This window comes from Phasianus colchicus, chromosome 40 (genome assembly GCF_987193195.1).
Source record: "Phasianus colchicus chromosome 40, bPhaCol1.hap1.1, whole genome shotgun sequence".
Taxonomy (NCBI): Eukaryota; Metazoa; Chordata; class Aves; order Galliformes; family Phasianidae; genus Phasianus; species Phasianus colchicus.
The window spans coordinates 960,071-975,566 of NC_143475.1; the positions used below are offsets into that span (position 1 = coordinate 960,071).

Here is a 15,496-nt window from a genome sequence, read left to right on the forward strand (position 1 = left end):
TCATCAGGGGGTCGTGACGTCATCGCGGTCGTGACGTCATCAGGGTCGTGATGTCATTGGGGGGTTGTGATGTCATCGGGGGGTCGTGACATCATTGGGGCTCGTGAGATCACTTGGGGGTCATGACGTCATCGGGGGGTCGTGATGTCATCATGGGGCGTGACGTCATCGGGGGGTTGTGATGTCACTGGGGGGTCGTGACGTCATCGGAGGTCGTGATGTCACTGGGGGTCATGACGTCATCGGGGGCTTGTGATGTCATCGGGGGTCGTGACATCATCGGGGGGTTGTGATGTCATCAGGGGGTCGTGACGTCATCAGGGGGTCGTGACATCATCGGGGGGTCGTGACATCATCGGGGGGTCGTGACGTCACTGGGGGGTCGTGACGTCATCGTGGATCGTGAAGTCATGGGGGAGTGGAGTTATGGGGAACAGGGTGACGTCATCGGGGGTCGTGACGTCATCAGGGTCGTGATATTATCGGTGAGTCGTGATGTCATAGGGGTCGTGACGTCATCAGGGGGTTGCGATGTCACTGGGGGGTCGTGATGTCATCAGGGGGTCGTGACGTCATCAGGGTCGTGACTTCATCGGGGGGTTGTGATGTCATCGGGGGTTGTGACATCTTCTGGGGTCATGACGTCATTGGGGGTCGTGAGATCACTTGGGGGTCGTGACGTCACAGGGGGGTCGTGACGTCATCGGGGTCGTGATGTCATGGGGGAGTGGAGTTATGGGGAACAGGGTGACGTCATCGGGGTCGTGACGTCATCAGGGTCGTGATGTCATTGGGGGGTTGTGATGTCATCAGGGGTTGTGACATCTTCAGGGGTCGTGACGTCATTGGGGGTCGCGATGTCATTGGGGGGTCGTGAGATCATCGGGGCTTGTGAGATCACTTGGGGGTCGTGACTTCATTGGGGGGTCGTGACGTCACTGGGGGGTCGTGACGTCATCGGGGGGTCGTGACGTCATGGGGGAGTGGAGTTATGGGGAACAGGGTGACGTCATCGGGGGGCGTGACGTCACTGGGGGTCGTGACGTCATCGGGGGGTCGTGACTTCATCGGGGCGTCGTGATGTCATCAGGGGGTCGTGACGTCATGGGGGAGTGGAGTTATGGGGAACAGGGTGACGTCATTGGGGGGCGTGATGTCATTGGGGGTCGTGAGATCACTTGGGGGTCGTGACGTCATCAGGGTCGTGACTTCATCGGGGGGTTGTGATGTCATCGGGGGTTGTGACATCTTCAGGGGTCATGACGTCATTGGGGGTCGTGAGATCACTTGGGGGTCGTGACGTCACAGGGGGGTCGTGACGTCATCGGGGTCGTGGCATCACGGGGGTGTTGTGACGTCATCAGGGGTCGTGACATCTTCAGGGGTCGTGACATCATTGGGGGTCGTGACGTCACTGGGGAGTCACGACGTTATCGGTGTCGTGACATCACTGGGGGGTTGTGACGTCATCAGGGGGTTGTGACGTCATCGGGGGGTTGTGATGTCATTGGTGTCGTGACATCATCGGGGGGTCGTGACGTCACTGGGGGGTCGTGATGTCATCGGGGTCGTGACATCATCGGGGGGTCATGATATCACTGCGGGGTCGTGACGTCATTTGGGGCCGTGATGCCGCCATTTTGGGGCCGCGATGACGTCACTCTGTGTGGCCGTGATGACGCCATTTTGGGGGCGTGATGACGTCATTGTAGGGCCGTGATGATGTCATTGTGGGGCTGCGATGACGTCACTCTGTGGGGCTGTGATGACCCCATTTTGGGGCCGCGATGACGTCATCATGGCACCGTCATGACGTCATTTTGGGGCCGTAATGACGCCATTTTGGAGGCAGTGATGACGCCACAATGTGGGGCCGCAATGACGTCACTCTTTGGGGCCGTGATGCCGCCATTTTGGGGCTGTAATGACGCCATTTTGGGGCTGCGATGACGTCACTCTATGGGGCCGTGATGCCGCCATTTTGGGGGCCGTGATGACGTCATTGTGGGGCCGTAATGCCGCCATTTTGGGGCCGCGATGACGTCACTCTGTGGGGCTGTGATGATGTCATCATGGGGCCGTGATGACGCCATTTTGGGGCCGTCATGACGTCACTCTGTGGGGCTGTGATGCCGCCATTTTGGGGCCGTGATGACGTCATTTTGGGGCCGTAATGCCGCCATTTTGGGGCCGCGATGACGTCACTCTGTGGGGCTGTGATGATGTCATCATGGGGCCGTGATGACGCCATTTTGGGGCCGTCATGACGTCACTCTGTGGGGCCGTGATGCCGCCATTTTGGGGCTGTAATGACGCCATTTTGGGGCTGCGATGACGTCACTCTGTGGGGCCGTGATGCCGCCATTTTGGGGCTTTGATGCCGCCATTTTGGGACTGCAATGACGTCACTCTGTGGGGCCATGATGACGCCATTTTGGGGCCGTGATGACGTCACTCTGAGGCCGTGATGCCGCCATTTTGGGGGCTTTGATGCCGCCATTTTGGGGCCGTGATGACATCATCATGGGGCCGCGATGACGTCACTGTGGGGCCGTGATGACGTCATTTTGGGGCCGTGATGACGTCATCATGGGGCCGTGATGACGTCACTGTGGGGCCGCCATCGACTCACCCCAGCCCTGATGTAGATGGGGACGAAGATCCAACCCAGCAGCAGCACCATAAACATCGCCTGCGTGTGGGGCAGGGAAAAAGAGGGGGGGGTGGGGATGTGGGGCGGGGTTATGGGGCGGGGATGTGGGGCTGGGAGGTGGGGCAGAGTTGTGGGGTTGGGATGTGGGGTTATGGGGCTGGGATGTGGGGCAGGGATGTGGGGCTGGGATGTGGGGCTGGGATGTGGGGTGAGGGGCTGGGATGTGGGGCGGGGTTATGGGGCAGGGATGTGGGGCAGAGTTGTGGGGTGAGGGGCTGGGATGTGGGGCAGGGATGTGGGGTTATGGGGTGGGGATGTGGGGCAGAGTTATGGGGTCATGGGGCTGGGATGTGGGGCTGGGATGTGGGGCTGGATGTGGGGTTATGGGGCTGGGATGTGGGGCTGGGATGTGGGGCTGGATGTGGGGTGAGGTTATGGGGTTATGGGGCTGGGATGTGGGGCAGGGATGTGGGGCAGAGTTGTGGGGCAGGGTTATGGGTTGGGGATGTGGGGCAGGGATGTGAGGCGGGGATGTGGGGCAGGGATGTGGGGTTATGGGGCTGGGATGTGGGTCAGGGATGTGGGGCAGAGTTATGCGGTTATGGGGTGGGGATGTGGGGCTGGGATGTGGGGCGGGGTTATGGGGTTATGGGGCTGGGATGAGGGGCTGGGAAGTGGGGCAGAGATGTGGGGCTGGGAAGTGGGGTGGGGATGTGGGGCAGAGTTATGGGGTTATGGGACGGGGATGTGGGGCTGGGATGTGGGGCAGGGTTATGGGGTTATGGGGTGGGGATGTGGGGCAGAGCTGTGGGGTTCGGGGGCTGGGAAGTGGGGCAGGGATGTGGGGCTGGGATGTGGGGCTGGATGTGGGGCAGGGTTATGGGGTTATGGGGTGGGGTTATGGGGCAGGGATGTGGGGTTATGGGGTGGGGATGTGGGGCAGGGATGTGGGGCTGGGATGTGGGGCAGAGTTATGGGGTTACGGGGCTGGGATGTGGGGCAGAGTTGTGGGGTTATGAGGTTATGGGGCTGGGATATGGGGCAGATTTGTGCGGTGAGAGGCAGGGATGTGGGGCAGGGATGTGGGGCAGAATTATGGGGTGGGGATATGGGGCAGGGATGTGGGGCAGGGATGTGGGGCTGGGATGTGGGGCAGAGTTGTGGGGTTATGGGGTTATGGGGCTGGGATGTGGGGCAGGGATGTGGGGCTGGGATGTGGGGCAGAGTTGTGGGGTTATGGGGTTATGGGGCTGGGATGTGGGGCAGGGATGTGGGGCTGGGATGTGGGGCAGGGATGTGGGGTTCTGGGGCTGGGATGTGGGGCTGGATGTGGGGTGGGGTTATAGGGTTATGGGGCGGGGATGTGGGGCAGAGTTGTGGGGTGAGGTGGTGGGATGTGGGGCAGAGTAGTGTGGTTATGGGGCAGGGATGTGGGGCAGGGATGTGGGGTTATGGGGTGGGGATGTGGGGCAGAGTTGTGTGGTTATGGGGTTATGGGGCTGGGATGTGGGGCAGATTTGTGCGGTGAGAGGCTGGGATGTGGGGCAGAATTATGGGGTGGGGATATGGGGCAGGGATGTGGGGCAGGGATGTGGGGCAGAGTTGTGGGGTTATGGGGCTGGGATGTGGGGCTGGGATGTGAGGCAGGGTTATGGGGCTATGGGGCTGGGATGTGGGGCAGAGTTGTGGGGTGAGGGGCTGGCATGTGGGGCAGGGTTATGGGGTTATGGGGCAGGGATGTGGGGCAGAGATGTGGGGCTGGGATGTGGGGCAGAGTTGTGGGGTTATGGGGCTGGGATGTGGGGTGGCGATGTGGGGCAGAGTTGTGGGGTTGGGATGTGGGGTTATGGGATGGGGATGTGGGGCTGGGATGTGGGGTGAGGGGCTGGGATGTGGGGCAGAGTTATGGGGTTATGGGGCTGGGATGTGGGATGGCGATGTGGGGCAGAGTTGTGGGGTTGGGATGTGGGGTTATGGGATGGGGATGTGGGGCTGGGATGTGGGGTGAGGGGCTGGGATGTGGGGCAGAGTTATGGGGTTATGGGGCTGGGATGTGGGATGGCGATGTGGGGCAGAGTTGTGGGGTTGGGATGTGGGGTTATGGGATGGGGATGTGGGGCTGGGATGTGGGGTGAGGGGCTGGGATGTGGGGAAGAGTTATGGGGTTATGGGGTTATGGGGCTGGGATGTGGGGCAGAGTTGTGGGGCTATGGGGCTGGGATGTGGGGCAGAGTTGTGGGGTGAGGGGCTGGGATGTGGGGCAGAGTTGTGGGGTTACGGGGCTGGGATGTGGGGCAGAGTTGTGGGGTTATGGGGTGGGGATGTGGGGCAGAGTTATGGGGTCATGGGGCTGGGATGTGGGGCAGGGATGTCGCTACGGGGTCTCTATGGGGTCTCTATGGGGTCACTATGGGGTCGCTATGGGGTCGCTATGGGGTCGCTCTGGGGTCGCTATGGGGTCGCTATGGGGCAGCTATGGGGTCTCTATGGGGTCCCTATAGGGTTCCTATGGGGTCCCTATGGGGTCACTTTGGGATCACTATGGGATCGCTATGGGGTCGCTATGGGGTCTCTCTGGGGTCGCTATGGGGCGGCTGTGGGGTCGCTATGGGGCGGCTATGGGGTCTCTATGGGGCAGCTATGGGGTCCCTATGGGATCACTATAGGATCACTATGGGATCGCTATGGGATCACTATGGGGTCGCTATTGGGTTCCTATGGGGCAGCTCTGGGGTCGCTATGGGGCGGCTATGGGGCGGCTATGGGGCGGCTATGGGGCAGCTATGGGGTCTCTATGGGGCGGCTATGGGGTCCCTATGGGATCACTATGGGATCACTATGGGGTCGCTCTGGGGTCGCTATGGGGCAGCTATGGGGTGGCTCTGGGGTCGCTATGGGGTGTCTATGGGTCTCTATGGGGTCTCAATGGGGTCCCTATGGGATCACTATGGGGTCTCTATGGGGCGGCTATGGGGTCTCTATGTGGTCTCTATGGGATCACTATGGGGTCACTGTGGGGTCTCTATGGGGTCGCTATGGGGTGACTATGGGGTGACTATGCGGTCTCTATGGGGTCTCTATGGGGTTTCTATTGTGTTCCTATGGGGTCGCTATGGGGTCTCTATGGGGTTCCTATGGGGTCGCTATGGGGTCTCTATAGGGCGGCTATGGGGTCACTATGGGGTAGCTATGGGGTCGCTATGGGGTTTCTATGGTGTCCCTATACGGTTCCTATGGGGTCGCTATGGGGTCACTATGGGGTCTCTATGGGGTCTCTATGGGGTCTCTATGGGGTCACTATGGGGTCACTATAGGGTCGCTATGGGGTCGCTATGGGGCGGCTCTGGGGTCTCTATGGGTTCCCTATAGGGCAGCTATGGGGTCTCTATGGGGTCTCTCTGGGGTCTCTATGGGGCGGCTCTGGGGTCCCTATGGGATCAGTATGGGATCACTATAGGATCACTATGGGGTCGCTATGGGGCGGCTATGGGGCGGCTGTGGGGTCGCTATGGGGCGGCACTGGGGTCTCTCTGGGGTCCCTATGGGGCGGCTATGGGGTCGCTATGGGGTCGCTATGGGGCGGCTGTGGGGTCGCTATGGGGCAGCTCTGGGGTCGCTATGGGGCGGCTGTGGGGTCGCTATGGGGCGGCTATGGGGCGGCTATGGGGCGGCTGTGGGGCGGCTGTGGGGTCGCTATGGGGCGGCTATGGGGCGGCTATGGGGCGGCTGTGGGGCGGCTATGGGGCGGCTATGGGGCGGCTGTGGGGTCGCTATGGGGCGGCTGTGGGGCGGCTGTGGGGTCGCTATGGGGCGGCTGTGGGGCGGCTGTGGGGCGGCTGTGGGGTTTCCTTGCGGCTCGGCCCCACACGTGCCACTCGAATCCCCCGACCGCGATCCCGTTGGCCGCCGCCGTCCCGGCCAACCCCACAAAATGGCCGGAGCCGATGTTGGACGCGAAGAGGGAGGAGCCAACCTGGGGGGGGTGTGACGTCATCAGGGGATGTGACGTCATCGTAAGGGGTGTGACGTCATCATAAGGGGTGTGACGTCATCGTAAGGGGTGTGACGTCATCATAAGGGGTGCGACGTCATCATAAGGGGTGCGACGTCATCGCGGGGTGTGACGTCATCATAAGGGGTGTGACGTCATCATGGGGTGTGACGTCATCGTAAGGGGTGTGACGTCATCGTAAGGGGTGTGACGTCATCGTAACGGGTGATGTCATTTGAGGGGGAGAAACCCATAGATCCCATAGAGAGACGGAGATCCCATAAAGACCCCATAGAGACACATAGAGACCCCATAGAGACCCTATAGGAACCCCATAGAGACCCATAGACCCCATAGACCCCATAGATCCCATAAAGACCCCGTAGAGACCCATGGAGACACATAGACCCCATAGAGACCCCATAGGGACCCATAGACCCATAGAGACCCATAAAGACCCATAGGGACCCATAGAGACCCCATAGACCCCATAGAGACCCATAGAGACCCTATAGGGACCCCACAGACCCCATAAAGACCCATAGATCCCATAGAGACCCATAGATCCCATAAAGACCCCATAGAGAAGCATGGAGACACATAGACCCCATAGAGACCCCATAGAGACGAATAGAGACCCCATAGAGACCCATAGATCCCATAAAGACCCCATAGAGACCCATAGAGACCCTATAGGGACCCCACAGAGACCCATAGACCCCATAAAGACCCCATAGAGACCCATAGAGACCCTATAGGGACCCCATAGAGACCCCATAGATCCCATAAAGACCCCATAGAGACCCATAGAGACCCATAGACCCCATAGACCCCATAGACCCCATAGCGACCCATAGAGACCCTATACGAACCCCATAGAGACTCATAGAGACCCATAGAGACCCCATAGACCCCATAGATCCCATAAAGACCCCATAGAGACACATAGACGCCATAGAGACCCATAGAGACCCACAGAGACCCCACAGAGACCCATAGAGACCCTATAGGGACCCCATAGACCCCATAAAGACCCATAGATCCCATAGAGACCCATAGACCCCATAAAGACCCATAGATCCCATAGAGACCCATAGACCCCATAAAGACCCCATAGAGACCATAGAGACCCATAGACACCCATAGGGACCCATAGAGACCCCATAGAGACCCCATAGATCCCATAAAGACCCCATAGAGACCCATGGAGACACATAGATCCCATAGAGACCCCATAGAGACCCATAGACTCCATAAAGACCCCATAGACCCGTAGAGACCCCATAGAGACCCCATAGGCACCCATAGATCCCATAAAGACCCCATAGAGACCATAGAGACCCATAGGGACCCATAGAGACCCATAGGGACCCCATGGAGCCCATAGACCCCATAGACCCCATAGAGACCCATAGTGACCCCATAGGGACCCATACAGACCCCAAAGATCCCATAGAGACCCATAGATCCCGTACAGACCCCAAAGATCCCATAGAGACCCCATAGATCCCATAGCGACCCATAGAGACCCATAGAGACCCATAGAACCCCATAGATCCCATAAAGACCCCATAGAGACCATAGAGACCCATAGAGACCCTATAGGGACCCATAGACCCCATAAAGACCCCATAGACACCCATAGAGACCCTATAGGAACCCCATAGAGACTCATAGAGACCCATAGAGACCCCATACACCCCATAGACCCCATAGAGACCCAGAGAGACCCTATAGGGACCCCATAGAGACCCCATAGATCCCATAAAGACCCCATAGACCCATAGAGACCCATAGAGACCCCAAAGATCCCATAGAGACAAATAGATCCCATAAAGACCCCATAGAACCCCATAGAGACCCATAGGGATCCATAGAGCCCCATAGGACCCCATAGAAACCCCATAAAAGCCCATAAGACCGCATAAGACCCCATAACGACCCCGTAAGACCCCATAGAATCCCGTAAGACCCCATACGACCCCATAAGACCCCATAAAACCCCATAAAACCCCATAAGACCCCATAGAACCCCATAACGACCCCGTAAGACCCCATAGAATCCCATAAGACCACATACGACCCCATAAGGACCCCAAACCGACCCCATAAGACCCCATAAGACCCCAAACCGACCCCATAAAACCCCGTAAGACTCCATACGACCCCATAAGACCCCATACCGACCCCATAAGACCCCATAAGGACCCCATACGACCCCATATGCCCCCATAAGACCCCATAAGACTCCATAGGACCCCATAAAACCCCATAAGACCCCATAAGCCCTCATAAGACCCCATAACGACCCCATAAGCGTCCATAAGACCACATTAAACCCCATAAGACCCGATAAGACCACATAAAACCCCATAAGACCCCATAAGACCCCATAAAACCCCATAAAACCACATAAAACCCCATAAGACTCCATACCGACCCCATACGACCCCATAAGCCCCCATAAGACCCCATAAAGCCCCATAAAACCCCATAAAATCCCATACTGACCCCACAAGACCCCATAAGCCCCCATACGACCCCATAAGACCCCATAAGACCCCATAAAACCCCATAAGACCCCATGAGAAACCATACGACCCATAAGACCCCGTAAAACCCCATAAAACCCCATAAAACCCCATAGGACCTCATAAAACCCCATAGGCCCCCATACGACCCCATACAACCCCATAAAACCCCATAAAACCCCAGAAGACCCCATAAAACCCCATACCGACCCCATAACGACCACATTAGACCCCGTAAAACCCCATAAGACCCCATAAAACCCCATACTAACCCCATATTGACCCCATAAGCCCCCATAAAACCCCATAAGACCCCATAAGATCCCATAAGCCCTCATAAGACCCCATAAGACCCCATAAAACCCCGTAAGACCCCATAAGACCCCATACCAACCCCTTAAGACCCCATACGACCCCATACGACCCCATAAAACCCCATAAGCCCCCATAAGACCCCATAAAGCCCCCATAAAACCCCATAAAACCCCATAAAACCCCATAACGACCCCATAACGACCCCATAAGACCCCGTAAAACCCCATAAGCCCCCATAAAACCCCATAAGACCCCATAAGACCCCGTAAAACCCCATAAGCCCCCATAAAACCCCGTAAGACCCCATACGACCCCATAAGACCCCATAAGACCCCATACGACCCCATACGAGCCCATAAGACCCCATAAAACCCCGTAAAACCCCATAGGACCCCATAAGACCCCATACGACCCCATACGACCCTATAAAACACCATAAAACCCCATGAAACCCCATACCGACCCCATAAGCCCCCATAAGACCCCATAAGACCCCATAAAACCCCGTAAGACCCGATAAGCCCCCATAAAGCCCCATAAAACCCCATAAGACCACATAAGACCCCATAAAACCCCATAAGACCACATAAAACCCCATAACGACCCCATATTGACCCCATAAGCCCCCATAAGACCCCATAAAACCCCATAAAACCCCATAGGACCCCATAAGACCACATAAAACCCCATTAAACCCCATACCGACCCCATAACGACCCCATAAAACCCCATAAGACCCCATACCGACCCCATAAGACCCCATAAGATCCCGTAAAACCCCATAAGAAACCATAAGACCCCGTAAGACCCCATAAAACCCCATAAAACCCCATAAGACCCCAAACCGACCCCACAAGACTCCATAAGCCCCCATAAAACCTCATCCGACCCCATAAAATCCCATAAAACCCCGTAAAACCCCATAGGACCCCATCCGACCCCATAAGACCCCATAAGACCCCATAAAACCCCATAAGACCCCAAACCGACCCCACAAGACTCCATAAGCCCCCATAAAACCCCATAAGACCCCATAAAATCCCATAAAACCCCATAAAACCCCATAGGACCCCATAAGACCACATAAAACCCCATTAAACCCCATACCGACCCCATAACGACCCCATAAAACCCCATAAGACCCCATACCGACCCCATAAGACCCCATAAGACCCCGTAAAACCCCATAAGAAACCATAAGACCCCGTAAAACCCCATAGGACCCCATCCGACCCCATAAGACCCCATAAGACCCCATAAAACCCCATAAGACCCCAAACCGACCCCACAAGACTCCATAAGCCCCCATAAAACCCCATCCGACCCCATAAAATCCCATAAAACCCCGTAAAACCCCATAGGACCCTATAAGACCACATAAAACCCCATTAAACCCCATACCGACCCCATAACGACCCCGTAAAACCCCATAAGACCCCATACCGACCCCATAAGACCCCATAAGACCCCGTAAAACCCCATAAGAAACCATAAGACCCCGTAAGACCCCATAAAACCCCATGAAACCCCATAGGACCCCTTAAGCCCCCATTAGACCCCATAAAACCCCGTAAAACCCCATAAGACCCCAAACCGACCCCACAAGACTCCATAAGCCCCCATAAAACCTCATCCGACCCCATAAAATCCCATAAAACCCCGTAAAACCCCATAGGACCCCATCCGACCCCATAAGACCCCATAAGACCCCATAAAACCCCATAAGACCCCAAACCGACCCCACAAGACTCCATAAGCCCCCATAAAACCCCATAAGACCCCATAAAATCCCATAAAACCCCGTAAAACCCCATAGGACCCCATAAGACCACATAAAACCCCATTAAACCCCATACCGACCCCATAAAACCCCATACGACCCCATAAGACCCCATAAGACCCCATAAAACCCCATAAGACCCCATAAAACCCCATACTGACCCCATATTGACCCCATAAGCCCCCATAGGACCCCATAAGACCCCATAAAACCCCGTAAAACCCCATAGGACCCCATAAGACCCCATACCGACCCCATAAGACCCCATAAAACCCCATAAGACCCCGTAAAACCCCATAGGACCCCATAGGACCCCGCACTCACGGCCGCCCATCCCATTCTCCTCCCGGCCAGGAAATATCCGCTGATGGAGCTGCGGGAGCTGCGGCGGAGCGACTGCACCAGTATGGACCAGTAAGGACCAGTACGGACCAGTACGGACCAGTATGGGCCAGTATGGACCAATATGGACCGGTATGGACCAGTATGGACCAGTATGGACCAGTACGGACCAGTACGGACCAGTATGGGCCATTATGGACCGGTATGAACCAGTATGGACCTGTATGGGCCAGTATGGGCCAGTAGGGACCAGTATGGACCAGTATGGCACCAGTATGGGCCAGAATGGGCCAGTATGGACCAGTATGGGCCAGTACGGACCAATATGGACCAATATGGACCAATATGGACCAGTATGGGCCAGTATGGATCAGTATGGACCAGTATGCGCCAGTATGGACCAGTAAGGACCAGTATGGACCAGTATGGACCTGTATGGGCCAGTATGGACCAGTATGGACCGGTATGGACCACTATGGACCAGTACGGACCAGTATGGACCAGTATGGATCAGTATGGACCAGTATGGGCCAGTATGGGCCGGTATGGACTGGTATGGCACCAGTATGGAGCAGTATGGACCAGTATGGACCAGTAAGAAGCAGTACGGGCCAGTATGGACCAGTATGGATCAGTATGGGACCAGTGGGGACCAGTAAGAAGCAGTATGGGCCAGTATGGACCAATATGGACCAGTATGGGCCAGAATGGGCCAGTATGGGCCAGCAAGGACCGGTATGAACCAGTATGGACCAGAATGGATCAGTTTGGACCAGTATTGACCAGTATGGGCCAGTATGGACCGGTATGGACCAGTATTGACCAGTATGGACCGGTATGGACAGGTATGGACCAGTATGGACCAGTATGGGCCAGTATGGACCGGTATGGACTGGTATGGACCGGTATGGGCCAGTATGGGCCAGTATGGACCAGTAATAACCACAATGGACCAGAATGGGCCAGTATGGACCAGTAGGAACCAGAAAGGACCGGTATGGAACAATATGGACCAGTATGGGCCAGTATGGACCGGTATGGACCAGTATGGACCGGTATAGACCAGTATGGGCCAGTATGGACCACTAAGAACCAGAAAGGACCCATAGAGACCCATAGATCCCCATAGGGAACCCAAAGACCCCAAAGACCCCATAGAGACCCCACAGAGACCCCATAAACCCCATAGGGACACATAGGGACACATAGAGACCCCATAGATCCCATACATCCCACAGAGACCCCATAGAGACCCATAGAGACCCATAGAGACCCCAAAGACCCCATAGAGACCCCATACAGACCCATAGACCCCATAGAACCCCACAGAGACCCCATAGACCCCATGGGGACCCCAAAGACCCCATAGACCCCATAGAGACCCCATAGAGACCCATAGAGACCCATACAGACCCCAAAGACCCCATAGGGACCCATAGAGACCCCATAGATCCCATAGAGACCCCATAGGGACCCATAGAGCCCCATAGAGACCCATAGATCCCCATAGGGAACCCAAAGACCCCATAGAGACCCATAGAGACCCCACAGAGACCCCATAGACCCCATAGGGACACATAGGGACACATAGAAACCCCATAGATCCCATACATCCCACAGAGACCCCATAGAGACACATGGAGACCCACAGAGACCCCATACAGACCCATAGAGACCCATAGAGACCCCAAAGACCCCATAGAGACCCCATAGAGACCCATAGACCCCATAGAGCCCCACAGAGACCCCATAGAGCCCATGGGGACCCCAAAGACCCCATAGACCCCATAGAGACCCCATAGAGACCCATAGAGACCCATAGAGACCCCAAAGACCCCATAGAGACCCCATAGGGACCCATAGAGCCCCACAGATACCCCATAGATCCCATAGAGACCCCATAGACCCCAAAGACCCCATAGAGACCCATAGAGACCCATAGAGACCCCATAGAGGCCCGATAGAGACCCCATAGAGACCCCATAGAGACCCCATAGACCCCATAGAGACCCATAGGGACCCATAGAGTCCCATAGATCCCATAGATCCCACAGAGACCCCATAGAGACCCCAAAGACCCCATAGACTCCCATAGATCCCACAGAGACCCATAGAACCCCATGGGGACCCCAAAGACCCCATAGACCCCATAGAGACCCCATAGGACCCATAGAGACCCATAGAGCCCCATAAAGACCTCAAAGACCCCATAGAGACCCCATAGATCCCACAGAGACCCCATAGAGACCCCAAAGACCCCATAGACTCCCATAGATCCCACAGAGACCCATAGAACCCCATGGGGACCCCAAAGACCCCATAGACCCCATAGAGACCCCATAGGACCCATAGAGACCTATAGAGCCCCATAAAGACCTCAAAGACCCCATAGAGACCCCATAGATCCCATAGAGACCCCATAGGGACCCATAGACCCCATAGAGCCCCACAGAGACCCCAAAGACCCCATAGAGACCCCATAGGGAAACATAGAGCCCCATAGAGACCCCAAAGACCCCATAGGGACCCCATAGAGACCCCATAGGGACCCATAGACCCCATAGAGCGCCACAGAGACCCCATAGACCCCATAGAGCCCCATAGAGACCCCATAGACCCCATAGGGCCCCATAGACCCCATACAGACCCCATAGAAACCCAAAGAAACCCCATAGAGCCCCATAGAGACCCCATGGAGCCCCCAAAGACCCCATAGACCCCATAGAGACCCCATAGAGAGCCATAGGGACCCATAGAGAGCCATAGAGACCCCATAGACCCTATAGGGACCCCAAAGACTCCATAGACCCCATAGAGACCCATAGAGATGCATAGGGACCCATAGAGACCCCATAGACCCCATAGACCCCATAGAGACCCCATAGACCCCATAGACACCCCATAGGGACCCATAGAGTGCCATAGAGACCCCATAGACCCTATAGGGACCCCAAAGACCCCATAGACCCCATAGGGCCCCATAGAGACCCCATAGACCCCATAGATGCCATAGATCCCACAAAGGACCCACAGAGACCCCATACAGACCCACAGAGACCCCATACAGACCCATAGAGACCCCAAAGACCCCATAGAGACCCCACAGAGACCCCATAGACCCCATAGAGACCCCATAGAGACCCCACAGAGACCCCATAGACCCCATAGAGACCCCACAGAGACCCCATAGATCCCATAGAGACCCATAGATGCCCATAGAGACCCCATAGACCCCATAGATCCCATAGAGACCCATAGAGACCCCATAGAGACCCCATAGAGACCCATAGAGACCCCATAGGGACCCCATAGAGACCCCAAACCCCATAGAGACCCCATAGAGACCCCATAGACCCCATAGAGACCCCATAGACCCCATAGAGACCCCAAAGACCCCATAGACCCCATAGAGACCCCATAGAGACCCCAAAGACCCCATTGACCCCATAGAGACCCATAGAGCCCCATAGAGACCCCATAGAGACCCATAGAGACCCATAGAGACCCCAAACCCCATAGAGACCCCATAGAGACCCCATAGAGACCCCATAGACCCCATAGAGCCCCATAGAGTCCCATAGAGACCCCATAGAGACCCCAAAGACCCCATAGACCACATAGAGACCCCATAGGGACCCATAGTGACCCATAGAGACCCCATAGAGACCCCATAGACCCCAAAGACCCCATAGACCCCATAGAGACCCATAGATCCCATAGATCCCACAGAGACCCCATAGAGACCCCATAGACCCCATAGAGACCCCATAGGGACCCCATAGAGACCCCAAACCCCATAGAGACCCCATAGAGACCCCATAGACCCCATAGAGACCCCATAGAGACCCCATAGAGACCCCCCACCCCCCTTTGCCCCACTGACC

The 15,496-nt window shown here is 56.2% G+C and overlaps 1 protein-coding gene across 1 annotated transcript in view; it reads right to left on the minus strand.

Annotated features, from left to right (window-relative positions):
- Positions 1 to 11,624, minus strand: part of LOC149913218 (sodium/glucose cotransporter 2-like) — a 59,733-nt gene extending 48,109 nt beyond the window's left edge. Inside the window, exons 1-3 of the mRNA XM_090130481.1 lie at positions 11,595 to 11,624; positions 6,522 to 6,626; positions 2,633 to 2,692 (exon numbers count right to left, since the gene is read on the minus strand). Coding sequence (XP_089986607.1) covers positions 2,633 to 2,692; positions 6,522 to 6,626; positions 11,595 to 11,609 — 180 coding nt within the window. The 5' untranslated portion in view covers positions 11,610 to 11,624. The remainder of the gene's footprint in view (positions 1 to 2,632; positions 2,693 to 6,521; positions 6,627 to 11,594) is intronic.
- Between the last annotated feature and the right edge of the window lie 3,872 nt (positions 11,625 to 15,496).